General features: G+C 40.0%; 1 protein-coding gene across 2 annotated transcripts in view; it reads left to right on the top strand.

Annotated features, from left to right (window-relative positions):
* The first annotated feature begins 5538 nt into the window (after positions 1–5538).
* The window catches only part of GREM2 (gremlin 2, DAN family BMP antagonist), a 110852-nt gene continuing 89530 nt past the window's right edge, over positions 5539–26860 (top strand). The window contains exons 1-2 of one of the 2 annotated variants that reach the window (XM_058702431.1): positions 5542–6081; positions 10869–10948. In XM_058702431.1, coding sequence (XP_058558414.1) covers positions 10893–10948 — 56 coding nt within the window. In that variant the 5' untranslated portion in view covers positions 5542–6081; positions 10869–10892. Of the gene's footprint in view, positions 6082–10868; positions 10949–26860 lie in introns of both variants that reach the window. The other variant, XM_058702432.1, reaches the window with a different exon arrangement.

Raw genomic sequence — 26860 nt, forward strand, 5'->3', positions numbered from 1 at the left:
CTTAGGGATGGGTACAATAGAGTGGGGAAATTAGTATTTTGAACAATAATACAATCAAGCACCATTAGCCACTTACTTCAAACAGTATTTCTCTTGGACAAAACAGATTGGAACCCCTTTTTTTAGAATTACATTCCAAGCCAATTTACAATCCATATAAAGAAGTTATCTTTCCATTAACAAACCAACTCATCAATCGGTCAATTTTCTCATAAAATTATTTATAAAATAAGCCATTCAACTAAACTTTAATGAGTGCCAGCTATGTACCAGGAACACTCGTAGGCACTGGATATAAAAAATCAAATGAGACATAGTCCCTGCCCGTAAGGAGTGTAGAGAGACTCATCATATAATTGTATTGTCTTAATTTATTCTAAAATAGAAATAGGCAGCCTAGTCTCTTCCCATATGGTACAACTCTGAGTGATTTGGGATCATCTCTAAAAATCAAATCAGTAGACTATATTGTGGGTGTTAAAGGCAATTCCAGAGAGGACAACCTCTTCCCAATTCATTTTGAACATAGATTCTCCCATCCACATTCAAATGCTGATTAGTGAATTTCTGCAGCTCTTGCTATCCATAGCATATGAAATGTCTGCTCTATTGAGTTTGGATTCCTTATGTTATTAAGTATTTTCTCTGGACCAAGCATTGTACAATCTCTCTGAAGCAAAATCTACTTTAATCTTCCTTGAAGTCTGCACTGTGGGTATTTTAACCTTATTTTATATATGTAAAAACCAAAACCCAAGAAGAAAAGCAGAAATCACAAACAGTAAGTGACTCAGCATTCACCCTTGTGTTGACATCAAAGTCCACATACCAAATGATAGTGCAGTAATGTCCATCGTCCAAAACTCAGCCTGTGGTTAATCTAAACTTTTCAGATTATGGGAGCTTCCCCCATATTTCACTGCATTCTTTTCCTCTTGTAGTCTCATTTCCAAGGAGGAGAAACTCACAAAACTTACCTCAAGCATGGGGAGATTTGGTATAAGAATGCATACAAACGAGAGAAATATAAATAGAGCCAGTGGAAGCTAAGAAAGATTGAACAACTGGACCTCATCTTGGCTTGCATTCTTAGTGCTGCATTCTTAGCCAAAACTTCATAAATGACCATTTTTAGCATGATCATAAGTAGGATATTCTCTTTTCTCTGATTTTCAGACTTTTTAAGCTTATGTTATTGCTATCAATTGTCAACTATAAGTGGATAGATGGAAAGATATAGATAGATGGATAAATAGGTAGGTAGACAGAGAGAGAGAGATACATAAATAGCCTTAGTTCAAGATTCTCAAAAGAGGAAATCTCCGTGACAGTTTACCACCATTATCTTTGCATGGATTGGCTGCCATTGAGCCTAGTCCAGCCTGATATCTGTAGCGATAGGGACATGAGTTTGATGCATTTACACTCATCTATGAAACTATCTAGTACTTCCTTAACTGGGCTGTGAGGTTGGGGAAAGAGCTGTGGGGTGGCAGGCACTATAATTGAGATTGTCCTGGCCATTATCTCAACCACATTTGTCATTACTAAATCTTATTTTAACTATCTCCTGTATCTGCCGTGTCATAAGCACATTGAACTCAGAGGTGGTTCTATCTTCCCTTTACTCTGAATCTGCCCTCTTAGCTTCCTTCCATACATATCTCAGAACTAAGAGTACAGTGCAGAGGCCTTGCTGACATCTAATGAACAGGAACTAATGAATCAAAAACACCCGCAGCCACCTGCTCCCTGGGTCTTAAGGGAAAATATAGAGCTTGAGCTGAATATGTGGTCATTCCCTTTCCTGTTAATTTCCCAAGCTCCTCTGTGGGTTGTGCTCTCTGCTCCATTGGGGTGACACAAACATGACAGATGGCACTCTCATGCTCAAGGAGTTTGTTCTGCAACCCAGTAAGGGCTATATTTTTTGCTATAAAACTCATATAAATCTTATAAATCACTCGTATGCATTTGGAGCAGGAAGATTGTGACACAAGAGAGATAAATGTTATTCCATACATGTAAACAGTAGAAATGTGTGAGTGGTAAAACTGTAGATTCATATATATCAGGGAATCGTAAATATTATTTCATTTGGAGATTTTGATGAGAGTATGCAACATTAATAAACAGTTTCTACCTTCTATAAAATGAAGATTTTTATCTGATGTATGACGATAAATTTAAATTGAAGAATTAAAATTTTTCACATATAAAAATCATTTTAATAATTTCAAATTTAAACTGTCATAATAACCTAAGGGAAATTATTGTAGCAGTAAAAGGACTAAACAAGCATTTATTTATACATTTATCAATAAATTGAGAGGTTAGAAGAAAGCTACTAATATGAATATGAGATAAGCAAGCAAAAATATCAGCATTAAAAAGGTATCTAATATAAATTGGAAGGAAAATGATAAATAGGTATAGGAAACATCAAGTATGATGCTTATATTATTAGGAATGCAATCAGTCTTCAGTATGCTAGTTATGTGGAAATCTCATATCTTTGAATACTAGAGAAAAATTGCAACCTCTTTTATTTTTCCCCATATATCATTTTTTATTTTTTTCCTATTACAAACTATACATATTATAATACCTGTAAAACGTTAAAAGACTGCCTGTAGTCATTTTTACTACAGAAATATACTTAGATCATAATCAAAGCCTTTTTAAACTTAATAATATATCATGAAGATCATTTGGTGAAACTACAAGTTCTTTTATAATATCTGAAGGCCCATAATAGAATCAAAGATGCTGTCAAACTGAAACAGACCATGGATCATCCAGTTTGACCCTTTCTGCGATGCTTTAATAATCTCTTTCAATGAATGTGAGCCCTTTCTTGACTACTTCAGTCCTTGGCAAAGCATCAATTTGCCAGGAAATCCTTACAATTAATTGCATCCCCTTATTATGAGAAATCTTACCCTATTTGGAACTTAGTTCACCTTCTTTACCTTCTCCCCAGAAGAGCACTGGGCTTGGAATGTTTTTCAAGTTTTTCCCACCCTTTACTGGCTTAACCATAACTAAATCATGTTAGCTTACTATCCTTTTCTATACAGACTTTACCTGTAAAATCAGGCTAATACTACTTATCCTATATTCCTCATAGGGCTCTTAAAAGATTCAAGAAAATATTTGTGAAAATGACAATACATGAGAAGCATATATGGATGATAAATATATTTCCTTTTTCACATATATTATTTGAAAATTGTTATCATGTTCACCTCAAGTCCTTTCTCCAAGACAAACTTCCCAATTCTCTCCATCATCTCTTATAAATTATAATATCCAGAATCATGTGTCTTATTGACTCCTCTGGATACATGCCAATTTGTGAACGTCTCCTGTAAAAAGTGCCACACACAGTGACCTTAACAGGATGATCCTGATGTGGCTGAATGAGTGGAAAATAAAATAGGATTGTTCTGCCATTAATCTGCTTGCCGGTCTACTGTAGCGCATTCTGAGATGCAGTTTTTCCTATTACTGCCACCTATGTCATGTACAAAGAGCAAATTGGATTGCAGCATTTGAGAAAGGTATTCGAAAACTATCTTTTAAAAGTAGCAAAATGATCAAAAGAATAAAATGTAGAAAAATAAATACTAATTTATTTTCTCTTAATCACGTGACTAATTGGTTAGAAGAGGTGTCTCTTAACCATCCAGTTTTGCTCCTCATTAATGAAAAGAAAGAAGGCTTGAATTATCACCTAAAATAAAGTTTAAGATTTCTCTGTGACTTTAAGTTATCCATGATTTTATTTACACTGTCTTTTCAGGGATACAAAGAGTGATAGTGAACCCTCAATAACAAGCAGAAAATATCATAACCTGCTTGTTTTTATCAGTCAATTCTTTCTTTCTAGAAAGACAACTCTAAGAAACTACAAATTATTGGCAATTTATCAGAACATACCATGACATGTCCTGGAATAATGTGTAAAATAACTATTTACCAAGTTGATCATATGATTTCACGAATTGTTAGCTCTTCTTTGCAAAGGCACATGGGAATCCAAAATCTGCTGTATTAACACTTTACTTTCCTTTGAGCTGAATAATTTGTATAGAACAGTAATCTCAAAAGATAAGAAGGAAAGCAATCATTGAATCCCCCAGCTCTGTTTGCTGTCTACCTTCATAACCTAACGCAAATCACTTTATCACTCTCTGACTCTGTTTCTCCACCTGGAAAATCTGGAAAGTCTTACCTATACCTCCTTTCTTTCTACACATGTTGAGACCTTTAGAGGAAATACACTTCACACATTCAAAGATTTATGACAGTGTTATTTTTTTAACTAAGGAAAAGGAACGGACTGGAGTTGTAAAAGTAATAAGGAGATGCCATTTCAAGTTGGATTGTGGTTGACAGAAACCAATGTGGATAAATGTGGTTTTGTTTTGTATTTCTTTTGTCAATTTCGGCTGGTTTCAGGTTGGCCTCTTCTGAAAATAAGGCTTCTTGGAACATGTCCAAGCAAGAAAAACAAGCAGGTAGTTTGTTTGGTGATAATAAATTTCAAAACTAATTTTTATTTCCTGTGACTTTGCAACAAAATGTGTTGCGAGCTGGGCTGAAACCAGAATATCAAATACTAAAATAGTATACAAAAGTCATAACATTGGGAAAAAATTTCAAGTCAAAAATCAAAATAGAGTTCAGTATTTCAGAAGCAATGTTTCTTATCAAAAATAACTGTCATTAAAATTTTCACAGGCACAAGTAAAAATGATTTTACGGGGGATGGAAGCTAAGGGAAGGTCTGTTTGAGAAAACACAGTGAAATTTTATTTTATTCTTAATTTTCCAAGCCAAGTTTGTCAGACTCAGAAAATTTTTCTTGGGCTCCTTCTCTGCTGAGGGGCCCATTTCCTCACTATTGGCATATACAGATTGAAATTTTTAATTCAGGAAACTTTATCAGCAGAGTTTCACCAGCTTTCTTTGGCCAGTGAATCACACTAAGAGAGTGTCTGTCTTGAGACCATCATGGACCGAAGACCAAAAAATAGTAAGAGAAAGCAGGCAGGCGTCACTGGAGCCTTCTGATACAACACACGGAGCCCACGCAGCACAAGAATTGGTCTGGCGTCATTGTTCCATGTTCACTGGATGCTGTAAGAGTCTGATCTGCATTAAAAACCTCTGCATTCAATAAACAAAAATAGGGATAATGACCAAAGCTCTATTTGGAGCAGAAAACAAACTCAAGCAATGAGTGTTTTCCACTGAATTCATTCAAGATTTTATTAGTTGAGCTCTCACTTAGGTTATTGGGCTCAGCTTGCCTTTAATTTCACTGACCTCAGTTATTCAAAACAAAAGGAGTCTGGTGTGTGTGTGTGTGTGTGTGTGTGTGTGTGTGTGAGTGTGTGCGTGTGTGTGCGTGTGTGTGTTCGCGCGCGCGCACACACGGACGCATCTCACACACACACACACACACACACACACACACACACACACACGCAGGCTTTGTACATTCTTCACATTGCAAACCCATCAACAAAAGGAGGAAGATCTGAGGGGAATGAGTGGTTTTTGCGGGTTTAGAGGATGGAGAATTTCTCTACATAAACAAGAAGGTTTGGATTGGAAGTCTGCTAAAAAAAATGTTACAGCTGACCACAGGGTTGTAAATCCAGACTGGAAGGAGGAAAAGAGAAACACTGCAAGCGAGTGAAGTGTGTGTGGCTGCAACGTTTGTGGCTTAGATGAGAAACAAGCGCTGAGTGAAACCGAGAAGGGGGGTGGCGGGTGTGATTTGTTTGGTGCGCGGAGCCAATAGAAATCCCAGACCGCGGTAATATCCCGGTGCAGCGCCGCGCCGAGTCAGAGCTGAGTCTCGCGCCCGTGCACATCTGCGAGCCGCAGCCCAGCGCGCCCCGCGGAGCCGGCTGCCCGCGGCCCCCAGCCCCGCGCGCCTCCGCATGCGCGTCCGCGGCACTCCGGCCCCCGAAGGCGGCAGAGGGAGAGCCAGCGCGCGGCCGGCAGTGGCCTATATAGCTCAGAGGAGAGGGACCCGAGGAGGAGGCTTCCATCACGTCATTGCAGGTATGCAGCTTGTCACGACTAATGTGGCACAGACAAGGTTTCTGGTTTCTACGTTCGCCGGGCACTTAAAAGTAATGGACATCGTTGGTTCCACTGCCGGTCAGAGTAGAAAGCACTGAGTGAGTGGCTCGCTTGATTCACCCTGGATAATCAAAGCTGTTAACATGTGTTCGGGGGCCACAGGGTGTATTCACCTATCGAATTATCCGTGAGTGTAAAACAAGGACCTTCAAACTTGACCGTCATCTCTTCCTTTAAAATAACATCAGTACCTGCATGTTGCCATGCTGCCCACTTCTGTATCTCGGTGACCTCCGTTGTAACTGTGACCTACAGCAACTCAAACACTATCTGATTGTTAGAAAGCAGGCTTTGAGCATTCCCACCTACCTATCAGGTTAATAGCCTCCCCAGAGGAACAGGAACCAGAGCGGACTTGAGCATGGTTTTGATCTTTAAAGCGAATGGCCAACGTGGACTAAGCTCTTGAGTGAAATATCTCTGTATCGCTTTGCTGTGGTTGAAGAAGAAGAGAGAAGGGAGAAAGGGATTTCTCAGTGTAATGGGCAGTGACTCTTCCTGTGTACCTGATTTATTTTTACATCGTCTTATGAGTGGAAAATGCATTTGTATTCTGCACCCTCAGGCAGGATGAGTTTCCAGACCTCATATATTACTACATGAAAAAGTCGTGAATTGGAAATGTATTATAAATGTGATACTTGTAAGGAAATGCCCATTTTTGGTTTGATTTTATTTGATACTAAATTCGGTAGACATCTGGCCATTTCTTTTCCATTTTTTCTTCATTTTATTTTGAGACATGAGTTTCGTTTAAAAAAAAAAAATCTATTCCCTGGGTTTTTACCATGTTTGATTTCAAAATTTGAAGATGGTTATATAACTTTTTTTTTTCCTGTTGATTACTTGTGATTAAATTAACATTGCTTAATGAGTTCGGTCTTGCCCTTCGAAAAGCCAATAGAGATTGAATGAAGCCTGAGTTAAAAGATTAGTCTTGCTTTGGGCGATCCTCAAATAACTGGTGTATAACTGCTCTGAATGCCTGGAAAACCAGCTTTTCCTGCAGTGAAGAACATATTCGGATTGAGGCTCTAGTTCAACAAGAGAACGTCACTGCAGCAGGTGCAGGAGCAATAGAATACCTTATCTTACTAGCACTGTTCTCTGTGGATTCTTGGTGGAACATATTCAAACCATCCGTTGGTAATTCGCAATCAATTCCCCATTCTGTCATGGCTGGTTTTCAGGGCACTCCTTATCCAAGACATGTGCCTGCCCAAGGTAGATAAGGAAGTTATAAGAAAGGTATTTGTTTTACATATCACAATGGAGAATTTACATTGACCCGTTTTTTTTTTTGTTTTGTTTTTATCAAATGAACATGTTCTTTTGTCATTAAGGAAAATGCATGCATGTAGTCATGAAAAATGTCCATATTTTTGCCATTGCCAAGTTTGAATGATTTAACAGGGTATTTTTGAAATCCTGTCAGAGAATATACATGGCAAATGAATATTTTATTTAGGAGAGAGCATTTTTATTTTATAGATGAATACTTTTCTCTTTTTACATCACAAAGGAAACTGACTGTGAAGAATTCACCTATTTAAATAAACACTAATTAATTGACCCAACTAAATTCTATTTACAGTTAAAAGTGTAGTCTTGTGTCACTATAAACATTTTCAATCTATAAATATAATATCTGAAATAAATTGAGGCCCATTTCCCTCTTGCCATTCAAACTCTAAAGCAACTTTGGTCATGTTGGTGGCGACAAAGTAAATTTGAGACTGAATGTATATACACACTTTGTCTGAACTAAGAGACACGATGGCTTTTTGAAGATAAATGTAAACAATGCTTTGATTACTTATTGTTTTGTGCTATCATTCTTCACTGAGAGAAGTAATCAAAAGTTCATTCCCTGTGCATTTTAGTATAGCCAGCCAGAGCTTTAGATGCCCGCAAGTTACCCGTTTGGTAAAGTTTAAACAAGGTACATGCCTTTAAATCTCTTTAGAGTAAACACCTCTTCCTTAGCCCTCTTCTTCTAAAGCAAAGGAATGGAATTAGGCTTCCAGCCTGGGCGCCCGAGTTCCTATTGATATGGAGAGGCCTGGCCAGCCTAGGTCAAGGACAAACATTGAGAGGCTGCGCAGTCACAGGCACACAACAGATTAGACCAGCCATGTTTGTACCCCAGGGTCGCTACAGCAATCATGCCAGATTGTAAGCATTTTCTCAGTATCAGGGTCCTTTAAGTATTTAGGAGAAAGTAATGAATTATTGCAACCAAACGTGCCAAGTATTGGGCTTAAAACAAGTCACACAAAGGACCAGCCCAAATAAGACAAATTGTTTCGAAGGGGAAAACATGCAATTACAAATTCGGCCTCCGGTGCCATCTATTCCTGTGTTCACTTAGCTGTTTCTCTTCCTACGACAGAGTACTCCTTTATATGAATTGGACGTGCTGACTAATAATGCATAGAATTACTCTTGATCACATGTCAGGCTGCAGTATGGTCCTCAAACCACTAATCTAAATACAGATATTTCCCATGGCCACCACTTTTAGTTGGGAAGATGTCTTTGGCCAGGACATCCATAGGACCCAGCTCATGTGGAACACTGATTTGCAGAGCAGAGCCCCACATGGCAGTAAGAGGACGAATAAGGAGAGGGTCAAAGCACTAGGGTATGAGAGAAGATGGCATAAAGATTGGCATCCTTGGGGCGCCTGGGTGGCGCAGTCGGTTAAGCGTCCGACTTCAGCCAGGTCACGATCTCGCGGTCTGTGAGTTCGAGCCCCGCGTCAGGCTCTGGGCTGATGGCTCGGAGCCTGGAGCCTGTTTCCGATTCTGTGTCTCCCTCTCTCTCTGCCCCTCCCCCGTTCATGCTCTGTCTCTCTCTGTCCCAAAAATAAATAAAAAACGTTGAAAAAAAAATTAAAAAAAAAAAAAAAAGATTGGCATCCTTAAATACGAAACCAAGAGTCAAAGCAATAATGAGTTTATTTCCTCAAATAAGCTTCAAGTATAAAATTTAGTGAGATTTTCTGAGTATTCTAAACAGTCGCATGTGTACACAGGTACCTTGCACACAGGTATGGGATGAAAATCGATACACTTGATGAGCTGTTAACACTCCTGTATACACAGGCCAGGAGAGGGCAGCATACAAACTCTGAAAAGTGTTGCCTCCTCTTGACCAGGGGGAGACTCCAATCTCCAAATAGCTGAACCTGTCTCCCTAATTGTCTGCACCTTCCTTCTTTTGGAAAGCAGAGTCTAGGGCCTTACTTAACAAGGGATACCACATTCAGAAAGGTTTGTTTCCACCTTTGCCTCCAGACTTGGTGCCGCCTGGCAAAATAAGGAAAGCAACATAGTTAAGAGAGAACTCAATTTCTCTTGCTTTGAATTAACTTCACTCTTTGAAGCTATTCAGTCTTTATCTTTGCTCTGCCCGCAGGTGGGTGGGGAAAAGGGAAGTAGGAATGCAGGGAATAAAAGATAAAAAAAGAATAAGGTTTCTTGAGTTGGTTCTCCAGGGGAAAGGCTTATGCGCTGCTTTAGCCATAAACCTAGCCTTTACATGAAGCATGTGTCAGAGGCAGGTTCAAGGCCACAAGAATACGTTTTATGTGCTGGCAATCAATAGTGTGTCTAGAATCCTCGCGAATTTGGTTTCAAAACAGAAGGGCTGGAATAGCGTCTCTTAGTGTTCCAGAGTTTAAGAGCATGTGCTAACAAATAAGAATTATGCATCCACCTCTTAGAATCTCAGAGATGGTCAAACCTAGTCCTTAGCACACCTGGTCCAGCCTTTTAAAAACTCAAGGCTCATAAGCCTCGCACTGTTGTCTCTTTCACGGATCAGCCAAATCATGGGGGCAAAGTATAGATGTGCATAGGAGAGATAATCACTCTTAAAGTGGGAAGCCTGTAACTGGCAGTGGTAATTTCTGCACATTTCGTCTCAATTTAGCTAGGTTGGTGATTTTAGCTACAGGATACTTTTGTCTCTTTGCCCTCTTTAGTTCAAATGCCACACAACTTGCTGCTAAATATGAAGGCCCTAGGAAGCAGCTCAGGAGGGGGCTTTAAAACAAAGTCTGAGAGGCCCAGAAAAAAACATTCTCGGTCAAAAGCTGAGGTTCCTCCTGGGAGAAGAGGAGGCAGAACGGACATTGGGCTGGGGACAGGCACATGAGGGTGAGGGAAGCCATGACCTCTGTGTCAAGAAAGGATAATTCTGAGGCTAATTCAGGAAAGTGGATCCTGGGACCTTCAGGGGCTGCCCAGCAAGGCTCAAGTTGTGTGTACGAATGAGGCCTTGGAGGCTCTGATCGCTGCTTCTCTCTGGTGCCACTCTACTCTGCTGGGAGGTATGGTGTCCTTGAATCAGAGAAAAAGGTTTTTTCAAGGACAAAGTAAAGATTTCTTGGTGTCTGGGAAGAAAGGGAGGTCACTGTGTGTCCTCCGCATTTGCAGTCAGATTAGCCTCTGTAACACTCCCATGTACCGTCTGGAACTATGCAGTGCCCCAATGCTGAGAAAGCTTGGATGAAAGGGGAGGATTCATCCAGGGTCACCACAGAACCAAACACAATGCTTTAATAGTGGGGTGTTAGCAACAAGGGAGGAAGAGATGAATCCTAGAGGCTGAGAATCTCCACCGTGGCTTTTCAGTTATTGTATCGCTTCGAAGCTCCTTTCAGTCAGAGAAACTCTGGTTTCCATCTCTTTTTTTTTTAGATTACTTTGCAATAAAGGAATCCCATGGCTGAAGGAGAAATCTCTTTGAAGGTACTTACCTGTTTGAGAGGCAAAACAGGGTAAGTAAGATCATAGTGTTCTGGCAGATACAGGAACCCTCAGGAAAAGACATACTTGAGGGTATGTTACACTAAGAAAACATTTCTGAATTATGAATGCAAGGGAATTAGAAACAAAGGAAATACATGACTTAATGGAAAAATTCTCCTGAAATAGAGTTTTTGAAGGATATGATGCCAAGAGCACAAATATTCGCAAACATGACTTTCATGTTATGGATTAGTAGCAGTTCCAAGCTAAAATTCTCCTCTCCTATAATTTATTTAAACAGCAAGAGAGCGGAAAAAGAGCACACACTGAGCAGGCGAACACTTGACTAGCTCATGTGAAATGCTAAGCCAAATTGACTTTGTCTAGTACAAATACTGTCTGCATTAAGAATCATTCCACCTGGTTCTATGACCATGATTCTAAAAGCTGGAGGAAGCTAATCTTATCACCTGTGGGAAACTTGCCACCTTCGCTCTGCTTTTATGCAATTACAACACAAACCCTGAGTAATGCATTATATTTTCTAATTGCAGTAGCGGCATTTGGGGAAAGTTGATAAATGTGTGATATTGTACTTAGAGTTCATTTAAATCCAGCAGCTCTGTAATGAGATTTCATTGCCAACTGCTTTTTCTAGGAATCTAAGTTTCATCAAATTTTCAAGCTATCTTTAATTTGTCCTTATTAATCACTTTACAAGTTAAGATTCGGCTAACATTTCTTGAATGCTTAACACTTACCAGATTATACTAGACACATTCCTGCATATTATGTGATTTAATCTTTACTACAACCTCGAGGATTTATCTTCTGCAAGTTTTATTGATTAAGGCAGTTGATGATAACCACAACATTTGATAGCTAAGAACGTGGCCATTATGCAAGCATTCATTCAACAAATAGCTCTTGAGCTTCTTGTTTGTATAGCAGTAACAACAGCAACAGTAATAAAATAGTATGGTTATTATCACCAGCATGACCCTTTATATTTCCACATACATTGTTGCATTTAATTCCTGTATAAGCCATTTGCTCGTACGGTTAAAAACAACAACAGCAAACTTCTTTCTATATCACCAACTCATCGCTAAATGATTAAAATTACATATATGGAAATAATCTTGATTGACTGTGGCTTGATTTATATCTGTAGTCACAGGAGTGTCTCATTTGATAGACTATAAACAAATGAAAAATATTAATCCTCAAGCCTAGTATCTGAGAGAAAAATGGATAGGTGTCAATTTTAACACTTTTGCTAAGGATGTGCTCGTGTCTCAGGGCCACATCCTCTAGCCTGCAGAGAGCATGCCTCGTTGTTCCTCATTAAATATTTGTAGCAATAGAAATGCTTCAGGGATATATATCCAAGACTTCAACTTGACAAATAATATGGGAAAGGTACTTAAGGTATCTCACTTTTATGAATTCAGAGAATGTAAACTTTGGGGTAAACAGACAATAACATTACTTTGTTTTAGAGAACCAAATGGTATTAAGACTCTTTTGACCTAGAAGAGTGTTATCTGGTTATTATTAAAACTTACTAAGCTGGGAAGCTCAGGAGAACTGGGATTTCACCTGTTCCTGTTTTTCACACTGGAAGTATGGCCTTAGGGACAACGTGCAATCTCTCGAGTTCACTCTTTAAAAGGAGAGAGTGGAAGTGGGTCATCATATTTCATTCCAGCTCTGAGCATCAGTTCTACATGCTTCCTTCTGTGACGATAGCTGACATTCCTTGAAGGATGATTGTTTGTTAAACAGTTTATAGGTATCGTATAATCTATACCAAAATCCTAGTACTCTTGTTATTATCCCCGTTTTACAGGTGAGATGACTAAGGTTTAGAGAGAGATTAAGAGCTTTCAAATTTAACACAGCCAAGCAAATGGCAGAACTGGGTTTCAAACCCCTGTCCTCCACCTTTCGCATAGTATGTTACACCTTCATTCACTTATTTATATTGTGTGTGGAGAGGATACCATGTGGGAGGCGCTTCAAGGTTATACGGGATAATTGTGAAGAGCTCAAACAAGTGGGAAAGACAAAGAATATCCTAGTAATTATAATGGTGTTTGCATAGTATTATAATACAGGATGCCTTGAAAGTCTATGGTATCATTTTGCCCTGTTAACAAAACCATTTGATTGACAATATAAGTCTACTGATTATTATCTCTTCTTTACATTATTTGGCTATTTCTTCCCCTCCAATAAACGATGGTTTCAGTCTCCCTTGTGTAATTATTTTTGCCATATGTTTACATCTTTCAATAAATTTTAGGTTCCCTTGTGGACAGAAGCCATTTGTTATTCATCTTTTTATTTCCCAGAGCAGAATTGGTGCTTAATTAATTGTACCTCTATTGAGATCCAATTATATCTAGTTTATGGCTAGGATCAGAGACTCCTGCTTATTATCTGTTGAAAGGTGCAGTCTTCAAAAACCTGTAAATACACACATGTAGCATAGGCCAAAAAAATGACAAATCCAGTCATCTTGGGAAAAAACTTTTTCATTTTTTGCTTTGTGTTGCTGATGCCTTGTGTTACACGTTTGTTTAAAATGATCATTTCAGTAAGAAAATCAACTGTCATTAAAAGTCAATTACTCCTCTTTTTAAAAAAGTATTGCTTTGACTTTAAAATGCTTAATAACCATTTTGACAGACTTTTCTCCTGTGAGAGACAACTTCATTATGAGAGGGTGCCAGTGCAAGTTTATCCTTCATCCCTTTGGGGTTTTGTGGGCTAGTTGTAACACACTGGGATACTTGCTGACTTTCTGGTCTCAGTGCTTTAATTAGGAATTAGCAAACTATCTCATACAGACAAAGTGATAAGGTTACTGAAGAATATGGAAACAATGTCAGTTTTTGAATTGGAGGGCTTAATTTAGGAGAAGCAGGAGAGTTCAAGAGGACTTATTTGCTGTCTGTGGTTGCAAGGAACAGTTTTTTAAAAGTCTCTGTGAAAGAATTCTTTACTATGGGGTAGTCTATGAGAACTCAGGGGAGTCTGTGAATTTGGGTGGAAAAAAAACTGCATCCTTGTTTCCACTACCCTGTGATTGTAATTTCCCATTTCTTTTAGTTACGAATGTGAGCAACAAACCACAGTGGTGTTAGCAGAACCATCACTTTGTCACCAATAGAGATCAGAGCTATTTTTCTTTTTTAACGTTTATTTATTTTTTTTTTATTTTTTTTTTAAAAATTTTTTTTTCAACATTTTTTATTTATTTTTGGGACAGAGAGAGACAGAGCATGAACGGGGGAGGGGCAGAGAGAGAGGGAGACACAGAATCCGAAGCAGGCTCCAGGCTCCGAGCCATCAGCCCAGAGCCTGACGCGGGGCTCAAACTCACGGACCGCGAGATCGTGACCTGGCTGAAGTCGGACGCTTAACCGACTGCGCCACCCAGGCGCCCCGGCGTTTATTTATTTTTGAGACAGAGAGAGACACAGCATGAACGGGGGAGGGGCAGAGAGAGAGGGAGACACAGAATGGGAAGCAGGCTCCAGGCTCCGAGCCATCAGCCCAGAGCCCGACGCGGGGCTCGAACTCGCGGACCGCGAGATCATGACCTGAGCTGAAGTCGGCCGCTTAACCAACTGAGCCACCCAGGCACCCCCAGAGCTATTTTCATATCACATTACAGTTGATACAGATGTCTCAAAATATCACACATATCACTACTTCCAAATTATGGTAATTATTATACCTATTTCTAGATCTTATTATTAATAGTTTATAAAAAAGGCCTCATGAATCTATATCACACTTTGTTTTTAATATATGTTATATTTTATTATATTACACACACACACAGTTTTCTTTTTTTTTTTCTTTTTTCTTTTTTTCGACGTTTATTTATTTTTGGGACAGAGAGAGACAGAGCATGAACGGGGGAGGGACAGAGAGAGAGGGAGACACAGAATCGGAAACAGGCTCCAGGCTCTGAGCCGTCAGCCCAGAGCCTGACGCGGGGCTCGAACTCACGGACCGCGAGATCGTGACCTGGCTGAAGTCGGACGCTTAACCGACTGCACCACCCAGGCGCCCCAACACACACACAGTTTTCTATTAAGAGTATACATTTCTGAACTTAGAAACATTATCCTGAAAAGGAGATTCATCAGACCCAAAGGAAGTCCCATGGGGGACAAAAATGTAAGACACCTCACTCTATAGGATGGTAAATTTGGCTTATTCGATGGCAGACTTTCTATCAGCTGAAGTTGCTTCAACTGGAATGAGCCACCCTGTGAGCCAAGGAAGCTTTGCTGGCAGGTGGCAGTGAGGGGGGCACTGGATTGAGTTCAGTTGAGGGGAGTCATACATCAGATATGGAGTTGGCCCTTGATGCTTTCACACATAACACTGAGGCTACATGGTCAAGACCAAAAGACAAAGACGTTGCTTTATTCAATTTGGATTTGCAAGGGTTTGAGCCAACCAGCTTCTATAAAGAGAGAAGAGTCCTGAAAGTCATGCCTCATACCACATATCTTTGCTAGTGTTTCTAGGCTAGTCTCAAACATCAGGAAGGACTTGTTGGATGAGTGAATTGGATGGCTGAAGGCCACAGTTGCTGATCAGATCTGGCGAGTGCCCTAAAGAGTCAGAGACTCTTTGCATGGCTTTCCCAGTCAGTCATAGATAGCTCTATGCTGCATTCTAACTGTCTTTTCATTTGTTTTCTCCCCTGCTGTCCTGTGAGATATCTAAGGGGCCATGCATTTTCATCTTTACATCTCTAGTCCAAGATGCTTAATGTTTGGCAAATGAATCGATGAATACCCCTGTAGAGGTCACTGTTGTTGCAGAACCAGTGGCCGCATTTTTAAATAATAAATTAAGGAGGAACATATGAGAAAGGATACCTGTGATTTTACTCAATATAAGTATCATTGTGAGATTGGCTCATGGAGAACATAGTTCTGGACCACGAAGTACTCAAATAAGACCCAAAAAAGAATCCTGTATATGGCAGGATGAGCAACTTCCATTCAACTCAATGGAAGTGTTGATAGCAAATGGCTTTCAGGATGGCTGGAGCCTTGGTGGCTTCCAGTAACTTCTAGGGAGGTAAAGCATTTTTTATTGTTACAGACTTTGTTTGGGAAGGCAGTGCCTATGCTGAAAGGCAGATTCGGGAGGGGGACAAAGAAGGACATATCGAGCACATACTATGCATTTCAGGTATTTCAACGTACAATATCTCATTGAATTTTTTATAAAAACGTATTGAGATAAGTGCTATTGTCCACATTTTACTGACAAAGAACTGAAGCTTATTAAGCTTCAGTAAATTTCCTAACATTGTGAAGCCATCAGGGGGCTAAGTAAGCGTTAAATTAGGAACTCCAAATAAAATTCACTGCCTTTTCACTACAACAAAGCTCTTACATACTGCCTTTTTCTTCAATAATTTTAGCTGTATTGCCTCACATTGATGTAGGGTTCCTACTAAAGACTCACAGAGACAACAGTCTAGGTAGGTTGTGTTGGGTGGATAATCAAACACAGAGGGAGCATGCACTGGTAAGCATGAACTTTGGAATCAGATAAACCAGGCTCCATTCCTGTCTGAGTGGCACTATGACTTAGTAGCTACTTAGTAGCAGTATTCCTCATTTAAAATTCCATAGTGTTGTTTTAAGAATTATATAAGATAATATGTTCAACCCAGGCACAAAGATGTAACTGTTGTTTTTATGTATGTATGTATGTATGTATGTATGTATGTATGTATGTATGTATTTAGCAGGCTTTTGGTATTAGTGCATTGGGGCAAAAAAGCAAAGCTTCTCAGAATGAGTACCTGTGAATGTTTACTAAAAGAACAACTCATTTCTGTGAATACTTTAGAATTGAGAGTTCGAATCCAATTTTATAAACTGAGATCAATGTTTGAGTCTTAATTTTATCTTTCAAATGTAATAATTTTTAGAAGAATTAAAGTTAATTAAAGAATTAAAGGGGCGCCTGGGTGGCTCGGTCGGTTAAGCGTCTGACTTCGGCTCAGGTCATGATCTCACCACGGTCCGTGAGTTCGAGCCCCGCGTCGGGCTCTGTGCTGACAGCTCAGAGCCTGGAGCCTGTTTCAGATTCTGTGTCTCCCTCTCTCTCTGCTCCTCCCCTGTTCATGCTCTGTCTCTGTCTCAAAAATAAATAAACGTTAAAAAAAAAAAAGAATTAAACATTAAATCTGAACCATTGATTCTTTGGACGATTATTTATGGATCCAGAGCTAGAAATGGCAGAATATAAGAAGATGGACTATATTTTCAAGGAACTTATAGCTAATGGGGAAGATAGAACATATATTTCAATAATAAAAACACAAGATGAAAACTGGATATAATTGGTAAGGATGTGGGCAGATAAGGTGCCAAGGGTGTTGGAGGACTGAGATGTCACTTCCATTGAAGAATTTTTGATGCTTAAGGCCTGGGCAAATCATACCGTGTGCCGTTTTTCATGATTACCTTTCTGTTTTCTCCACCCTATGACCTGTGTTATGTATTGGTCTTCTAACTTCCAGTTTTAGAGATACAAAGAAACAATTCATTTGATCTTCTCATTTTACAGATAAGGAACTGATAGCTCAGAAAGTCATGTGATTTTTAAGACTGCTAACTGGGGGCCCCCGGGTGGCTCAATGGGTTAAGCGTCTGACTTCAGCTCAGGTCATGATCTCACAGTTTGTGGGTTTGAGCCCCACATTGGGCTCTGTGCTGACAACTCAGAGTCTGCTTTGGATTCTGTGTCTCCCTCTCTCTCTGCCCCTCTGTCTCTTGCACTTTGTCTCTCTTTCTCTCAAAAATAAATAAACCTTTTTCCAAAAAAAAATTTTTAAAAGACAGTTAACTAGCTTTTTGCAGAACTAGTAGTAGAATCCCTGTTCCCTATCTCCCTGTCTATTCCTCTTTCTACTACACCGCGTTCCCCAGTGGACCTCCACCACTACGCTAAGCCTAAATCAACAGTACATGAAGTGCTGTAGGAGATTTCACAAAGGTCCAAGGTGCAGCCTTCAGGATGTGTGCCAAAGTGGGGGAGAAATCACTGTGCTTTGGGGACAGTAGAAGGATTTTGTATAAATGCAGTGGAGTTTGTTGTTGTTTAATTTGGATGAACTTTTCTCCTGCTCTCTGTAATACTAAATAATCCCAGAGCTTGAACTCTCCAAGGCTGAGGTCCGTTGAAATAGTCCCAGTCATTTTTAGAAGTCCAACAGTGTCTTCAATGCAAGTGATGAACAGATAGAAAATGGAATAAAGTAGTAGGAGGAGTAAAGTAGCCTTAAATTCTTCTTCTCAGGTCTCCAAGTGTCATAGTACATTTTGGCTTACTGAAATAATGGCAATGACTTTCCTTTCCTTCTGTTTGGATCAAGGATGGATCTTTCTTATGATATATGTAGTCAGGTTTTTCCTCATCCCCAACAACTAGTGTCTTCTCTGGTTCAAATGCCCTAGTTAGACTGGTTTACTTGGTCATACTTAGAATTACTTTCACCAACAAATGCAACCTCGGGACAGGATTTGGGAAAAGAAAAGAGTTGGTGTCAGAGTCCATCCAGAACTTTCTCCCCCTTTTTTGTCAGAGGAAGGTCACTCTCAGGAGGAAAACATTCTGCTCTTCCTTAGCCAAGTCATGTTGGCACAGTGCTTTTTTTCCTTCCTCTTTCCTTTTATTTCTGGAACCAGACATGCACAACCAGACGTCCACCTGGGACAGATCCCCCAGTAAATAGTGGGCACCTCCCTCCTTTACTCTCTAGTGAATGAATGAATGAGGCTCAGCGGTCCTTACTGTGGTGCCCCCAGATTACCATGAGAGTTGGCAACAGATGGACTGTTCAATGTGGGAGAAGATTATCCTTTGCAAAGTCAGGAAGATGTTTTACTCCAGGAGAGAAAGCAGCAGGAAGCAGGGCATAGATGAAGCAGGGTCTGTTCAAGGCAGGAAAGCCATACTCCTTGGCTACTTCACTCATGTTTGCTTCCCTACTCCAGTTGAGTTTACATGCCATTGACCTCAAGTAATTGGGCTGTGCAAGATGAAACAGCTAACTCTTCATAAAATTTCTTTTTATCCATATTTGGAGCAAAAATTGTGAACGCTATTCTTGGGGTTGAGTTAGACAGTATTGCTGATGACTGATGTCTGAATAGGCACCATATGGATTTGTACAAAGGGAAGAAAATAATCCTCAGTTGTAAAAATATCTTTGGTCTTCGCAAGGGTGATATGCACCCACATGTTTCTGTCAGGTGGTTTTGCTATAAACGATTATTCTTGGACTAATAGGAAAATTTCCTTTTATAGTGATTGTACATTTTCCCAGATTATCAGTGTAGCATGCAAAATCCCACAACTTTAGAAACTCAAAAGATCAAAGGCAGAGAGGCCGTTGGAGTCTTTAGACTCACCACACACCAGAACAATAGTTTGGCTACCAGAAAGCCCTTTTAATGACAACAAGAAAGTGTACTCTCATAATTGCCACACTGCACTGTGAAAATTGATATGCATTCCTAATTCCTGCATTAGATATTCCTGTTGTTTCTCAATGGCAGTAAAATTCAGATTGTCTCCATATGATTAAAACATTGGCCAATTGAGGTTTGGAGCTGTTTAGTCAATAGTAACTGCTGTGGTGTTGAACTGATTTTCTGTTTCAAATGACAGCCAAGACTATCAAATAAACCCAAAAATATTTATTAGGGAGGCTTCTGAATATATAGACTGTGGCTCATGACACAGACTCAATAATCTCATTAAAGGAGGGGAAAAGATTTTTTCCATCTGTGTAAACCCCTTCAGTAGCTGGCCTGAAGGGTAGGTGCATTGAAGATGTTTTTAGGGTGCGTGAAAAAACGAGTAACTTGGAGCATGTGGAGTTGAAAGTAAGGATCTATAACTGTTTAAATGTAGAAGAAGTCGCAGGTAATATTAGCAAATTGGCCATCAGTTTAGAACTTCTGCCCTGTTTCGCCAGGGTTCTGATTTACACACATACGATCAACACACATTATTGAGTGTTTACAGTGTGCCAGGCACTAGGAATATAAAAAAGGACTAAGCTGTGCTCCGGGCCTCCTGCAGCACCCGGTCCAGCAGGGGAGACACACGCTAACCAGGTAACGGCAGCATTCAATAGGGAGGGCTACCTCTGAGCTAAGTGAAGTGGGAACGGGGCAAAAGGGGCAAATGTGAATCACTAGTTTTGCTTTGTAGAGACTAGGAAGCACACGTTGTACGGGAGGAGAGCGTGCGCCTGGTATGCTAAGCAGTTTACAACTCCCACACACCATCTGCTTAGCAGTTTCGTTTTTGTTGTTGTTCTGCTTTTGTGAGAGTACAATAGATGTGCTGTGCAACTTTTTCCTAGTTCTTTGAACTAAGAGTAAATGCAGACAGTCCGTGGCATCTAAAATGTCCTGCTGGTCTGCCTGCCCGTGGCTCAGGAGGCTCCCTCGGCACTCTGCTCTCAGAACGCTCTGGCTTCTGGGTTTTGCTGCACACCAGAGACAGTGGTCTCATTACTGGCTTTTTCCGAAAGGATCGTAACCACGATCATAAAAAAGGATTATTGGAATCCCAGCAAGTCACATTCAGGTGTAGCTCTTCGGAAAAACATGATCCGAGGAAGGCAATGTGCCTCAGTAGAGTAGTAACGCTCCTTGTTTCTGGTTTCATATCTGGCGTTGGCTGGATTTTAGTTCATGACGAAGAATGGCACAGCAGGCTTGTAGTTTCCAGCCTTTATTTACTTGTCCACTGGCCAGAACGCAGGATGGAGAAAGTGAATATCAAAAGGTCAGATCCTTTTCTTTTTTTTCTTTTTTTTCCCCCTCTCCCCCAAGTACGCACAAGGAGATAACCAAATGTTTGTTTTTCTGTCAGAGCATAAGTTTGGGTACATCTACGTGACTAGAGGCAGCTGACCTGGAATCCTGTTTCATAACAGCGGCTTACCTGGAGTGCTCTAAACTGCTCTCCGCAGCCCAAGATGGCATTAAAGATAGATCCAGTCACCTTGTCATATCGGGTGGGTGCATGCAAATGACTGTGGTAAGTGGTGATGGGGGACAGAAAATAACAAGTGATCTGTATGTACTTTTGCATTTCCTTAGCTTCTCCCTGGAAAAACATAATGGATTTCAAACACTGACTAAGTTGCCCCTACATAAGAAATGTTATTATATAAAATGATTGATTAGATTCAGGGTTCTACCTTATGTTGAAATAAGGAAGATATCCATCTCTCAAACGAATTCAGAAATGCCAAAGATTTGATAATAATAATGACAAGAAAAATAATCTCTATCACCCATCGGGCCCGTCGATAGTAGAGCAATCTAATTATAACTGTTATTATAATAGCCACACCTCATTTAGGACTTACTATGTTTCAAGGACTGGAGTCAGTCTTTTTTACGTGCACTTAAGCCTTAATAACCATCCTGAGAAAAGCACTACTATCTCTGTGCTTCAGAAGCATGGATGTCAAGTTATTTCCCCTTAAGCAAAAGTTAAGCCTTCTGTCTATCTACTTCCAAAGCTCTAACTCATAACCTTCAGCAAGATTACAACCTACACACGTATTATTAGGTGTTTTACAAAGACAATCCCATTTAATTTTCAAAGCAACCTTAGAGTCACGTCTTATTGTTATTCCTTTCACACAAATGAAGACCCAAAGCCACACTTCCAGTACCAAGGAGCCAGAATTCAGACCCAACTCGGCCGAACTCCAAAGCCCATGCTTTCCATCCACTCAATATGCTGCCTCCAGACGTGTTCCAGGATGCTATCCTCATCCTCAGATTGCCTTTCCTCCCAGTGGGTTTTCTGGTGCCTGAAATTCCCTTAATAGGAAATAACACCTTCCATTCCACAATTTGGAAAGTGACTTGGAAAGAAAAACACTGCTGGGGTATTTGAAGATTGACCAAAGAACTCTGGATTGCCAAGGCCAGTATACAGGTGCACAGGGGGAGAGAGACACAGGAAACAGGGTACACAGGGAGGGGATGGGGGCCTAGTGCTGAGAGAGCAAAATAAGTTAAGAAAAGGAACCTGAGGATTAATGAGGAAGCAAGTACTGCACCATTTTCCTGAGGGCTAGGCCAGTGAATCACACTGCCTAGAATCAAAAAACAAACAAGCAAACACCCAGAAAGGTCGGAACTAAGTTTTTTCTTTAAATTTCATAGTAGTATTCCCTGAAAATATTATTCATAAGTAGATCTGAGGCCAAACATATATATATAAGCGTATATACCCTTAACTTGGGTTTTTCTTTGGTCTTGCCCTTATATCTCATTATGGATTTATTATTAAATGCTCTCATGTTCTACCCAGGTAGGGTGATGCCACTTCTAATTCTAAATGGCAGAAAGAGTTTCCCAGTCCAATATTCCTAGCTTCCTAGACTCATATCCTGTATTCACCCTATTTTATTTCCCCCCAAAAAAGGAAAATAATGACTCAATTTTCATCCATTTATTTCTATCAACTATTTATTGAATATTTCCTCTGTAGGAAGGACTTTAGCTCCAGAAAGCAACTGATTGACTGTTCCCCACAATGTCAAATGTAGTATGTGTTCTGTACATCAAGGAACTTAGTTTCTGGGAATAAAGCTGATGAGATGCCACTCAAAACTAGGTGACCATAAAATTTATTGTCCAAACCAGACATTTTTCAGAGGTTAAGTGGGTGCTGTTAATAAATATTCTGGGACAACAGGCAGAAGGCAGGCCATTACAGGCAAACAAGGGCATGGAAGAAGAGTGGTCTGGCCCCTCGGGGAGTATAAGCCCTTCAGGAAAACACAGTCCTGGAAAATCACATGTGACACTGAAGGCAATCACATATATTCATTGACAAGTACTAAGAACCTCCTGTGTGCCAGGGTGGGGCTGGGCACTATTAAGAAATCACTATTGGGGCACCTGGGTGGCTCAGTCAGTTGAGCATCTGACTTCGGCTCAGGTCATGATCTTGCGATCTGGGAGTTTGAGCCCCGTGTCGGGCTGTGTGCTGACAGCTTGGAGCCCGGAGCCTGCTTCGGATTCTGTGTCTCCCTCTCTCTCTGCCCCTCCCCACTCATGCTCTGTCTTTCTCTCTGTCTCTGTCAAAAATAAATAAACATTAAACAAAATTAAAAAAAAAAAAAGAAATCACTGTTGACACTCACAATCTAGTGAAAAAAGATACATGCATGACTTATGTTAGTAATAGTAACAGTGCCAGCCAGCATTCCCTGAGAACTGTCCATATGACACCCTCTCTGTTAATTGATTTTTTGTTCATTATCCCGTGTAATTCTCACTCAGTCCTATAAACTAAGTAGTATATTTATGCTGGCCTTTCAAACTGGGATACTGAGACTCAGCAAGGAGAACATGTCCAAGGTCTGTCAACATACAACTGGTGGAAACAGGTTACAAGCCTCGATGCGTGCATAGCCTCTGCTCATAGCCACCATGCTTTTCTGCTTCCCAGTGGAGGACACTAAGACAGAGGTCATGGTGGACGTAGATGCCCAGTGATGGTGGAGCACAAAGAAGCCTCCCGTTTCCTGTGGTGCATGTGGAGCATGCGGGGAGGGGAAGCATCACACAGGAGGTAGCATTTGCGATGGGCCTTGAAGAAATCCTGGAATATCATCAGGGAGTAGAGGAGTGGGATGGGGACATTCCAGGCAAAGGGCCAGCCAGGGAAGCAAATTTCTCCCGTTCAGCATCATGGTGTAAGGGGCAGTGACAGGACCTGTGTCTTCAGAGTGCTTGTCTCTGTGGTGGAGAGCAGAAGGCCCAAAGTTGACAGCATTTTGAAGGTGCATAAGCATATGATTTTCGGCAGTTTTCTGTAAGTTTAAGATCACTGTTAAGGCCAGAGATGGATGCAGAAGCTCGGTCCCCACTGCACCTCGAGCATTTCCTTTCACATGACAAACTGACTCCAAATATACTGCTGTCACTAGAAAGTAGTTTCTGTCACATCTCAGAATTGTGATAGACTCCATGTTACACAGTAAATCAAGGAATAAATCAAGAACAGAAAGACTTCGGAAAACCCTATTTGTCAGATGACATCAGGTGTTGGACTTCCACCCTATGTGAGTTTTGAAAATAATCACAATGTACCACTCTAACTGCTATTTTTTTTAAGTTTAAATGTTTTGTTTTCCCTGATGGAAATATTTTCAAAATTGTTTATTTTCCTGCCCTATTAAACATAATGTACTAAAAGTGATAAAACCCTCCTTTGTAAAATCATTATCATCCTAGAGAACATCAATTGTGCCGTAGGCCCTCATGTTTTATTAAGCACACATTTATTTATATTAATTTAATAAGTATCTATAGTGTGCTTGCTATGTGCCAGGTACTGTTCCAAATGCTTTATAACTAAGTCCTGTCATCTTTATGAGGCTGAGACATTTCTCATCTGTATGCTGTGTACTGAATCACATAAGAACTCTATTCCTTTTCCTCCTTCCAATCTGTGGTTTCTTTTTCCTTACTTTCAACCATGGTGAATTTGTTTCATTAGCAACAGAAAGCCAAATAACAGAGCTTAGTAAAATTAAGTATTAAATAAAAGTACACAAGCTTGTGGAAGACGGTCTTCTAAAAAAATGGAGAAGATTTTGTGCATGAATTTTGCACCACGTATTTTTGCTATTCAGAGATCATTTTAGCTTGGTTTCCGGTTCTTGACTGCATTCAAAGATGTGAGATAAATAATATTTACATATACGAGGAGCCACTTTAATCATACAGCTCCAGGAAATACAAACTTTTACCTTCTATTCGAGCCATGGATACTTACCTACAACATAACTTCGGGCAATTCATATACATATGTTCCTTGGGTTATTCTAACGTTGAAATGTTGAGAATGAGTTGTGTTATGTTCGTGGAGGTACAGCAAGAAATCATGTGCTTGAAGGGAAGAAATTCCACATGATAAACAAAGGTAGGGCTTCCCTTCAAATAATCAAAACTGCCACTATTGTGATGATATCTCATTGTGCCCATTTATTGGCACGATAAAAATAATTATAAAACAAGTAATTCCTTTCCACATGAACTCAGTTTAGGAATAAACTGTGTCTGACAGTTCTGATTGCCTTTCACTCTAGAGATCATTGGGCGTGTTAATTAATGTTCTTTCATTCAGCCTCCAGGTGAAACTTAATTTTAGAAGTAGTCTTAAATCAGGCCTACCAACCTTTATACATTGATTCTTTAGTTTGATGCATTTTTTTTATTCAAAAGCCAGGAAGAAGTGTCTCTCAGCTGTAGCCTCAGCTTTATGATTCTTCCAGTTGTAGCCTGGAGTAGAGGCTCCAATCACAGATTTTTATATCCTTGAAACAAGACTGTAAAATTTTATAGCCAATTGTAGGACCATGGTCTGAAAAACCTATTCAAACATTTCAAATATGAACTTCATCATACAGTGGAATTAAGAGTCATTTATTTTCTATCAAAAGCATCATAAACAGCTCCGTACCTCATAGTAAATCAGGAAACCAGATTGCCCGGGAAGGTACTGGGTCTACTAGTTTGGATGCTGGAGCTGTTTCAAAAGCTGCTGGATGACCTCCAAAGGCCCCCTCCACTTCAAAAAACTCCCTTTCTTTTCAGCAAGTCATGACTTATGACCAGGTCTTGGGCAACTCAATCGATGGCCATCTGCAAGAGAGCAATCCATTTCCAGATCATTAGGAAAATTACCAAGCCTAGCACTTAGTTGAAATAATGGCCAGAAAATGCTGGAGGTGGGAAATGTGGGGAAGAAGGAACAAATGTAGTGAAAGGAAATTCCACCTAGAAACGATGCATCAGCTAGCAAGGAAATCCAAAACTGTATGATATTCTACACACTTGAGCCAGTATGTTTCAGAGACCATAATACAAACCTCCATAATCAGATGCTGAATACCTTATTTAGAGATATCTCAAAGCAGTGTAATGTCTTTCAGTTTTCTAACAATATTAATCCTACTTCATTCAATTTATTCATTCAACAATTTTTTTTTTTTTAGATTCTTGTATGTATTAGTCACCCTGCTGAGCTCTGGGGATGCCCTGAAAGACTGTGACTATAGGATCTGTGCCCTCACAAGCCAATTACAGTGGCAGAGAGGGTACAACAAACAAATCATAAATAATTTTGTTAGTTTCTATGTAGAAAATTGCACAAATGTTACTTTAGATTGGGTGGGCAAGGGGATTTTCCTTGAAAAAAATGTCAGTTAAGAAGAAGCCAGCGCAGAATTGGAGGAAGATGGTCAGAAGGTATAAACCTGTGGTACAAGACAAGTAAGCACCAGGATGTGACATGCACCACGGTGACGACAGCTGACACTGCTACAGGATGTATAGGAAAGTTGTGAAGAAAGTAGATCCTAAGAGTTCTCATCACAGGGAAAAATGTCTCTTTTTTTTCTTTCTCTTTTTATTGTTTCTATATAGATGATGGATGCTCACTAAACTTACTGTGGTAACTACTTCACTATATATGTAGGTCGCACCATTATGCTGTATACCTTAAATTTATGCAATGATCTATGTCAGTCATACCTCAATAAAACTTGGGAGGTGGGGGAAGGAAGCCAGTGGAGGCTGGAAGGAGGAGCAGTGTGGAATCCCTGGGCCAGAGATGAGCAGAAGTAACTTCCAGGAACTTCTAGAAGCAAATGTGCTCAGAGCTAAGTGTACCAATGGCAGTGGCACGATATGAGGTGGAAAGCAGGCACAGCCAGATACTATACAGTGTCAGAGTCATGGCAAAAGACTCTGATGTTATTCTGTGTGAAATTTATTCTATAGCAAAAAGATGACTGAGTACAACACAGTAGCATTTAATAAAAAACAAAA

Source organism: Neofelis nebulosa, chromosome 15, assembly GCF_028018385.1.
Source record: "Neofelis nebulosa isolate mNeoNeb1 chromosome 15, mNeoNeb1.pri, whole genome shotgun sequence".
Lineage (NCBI taxonomy): Eukaryota > Metazoa > Chordata > Mammalia > Carnivora > Felidae > Neofelis > Neofelis nebulosa.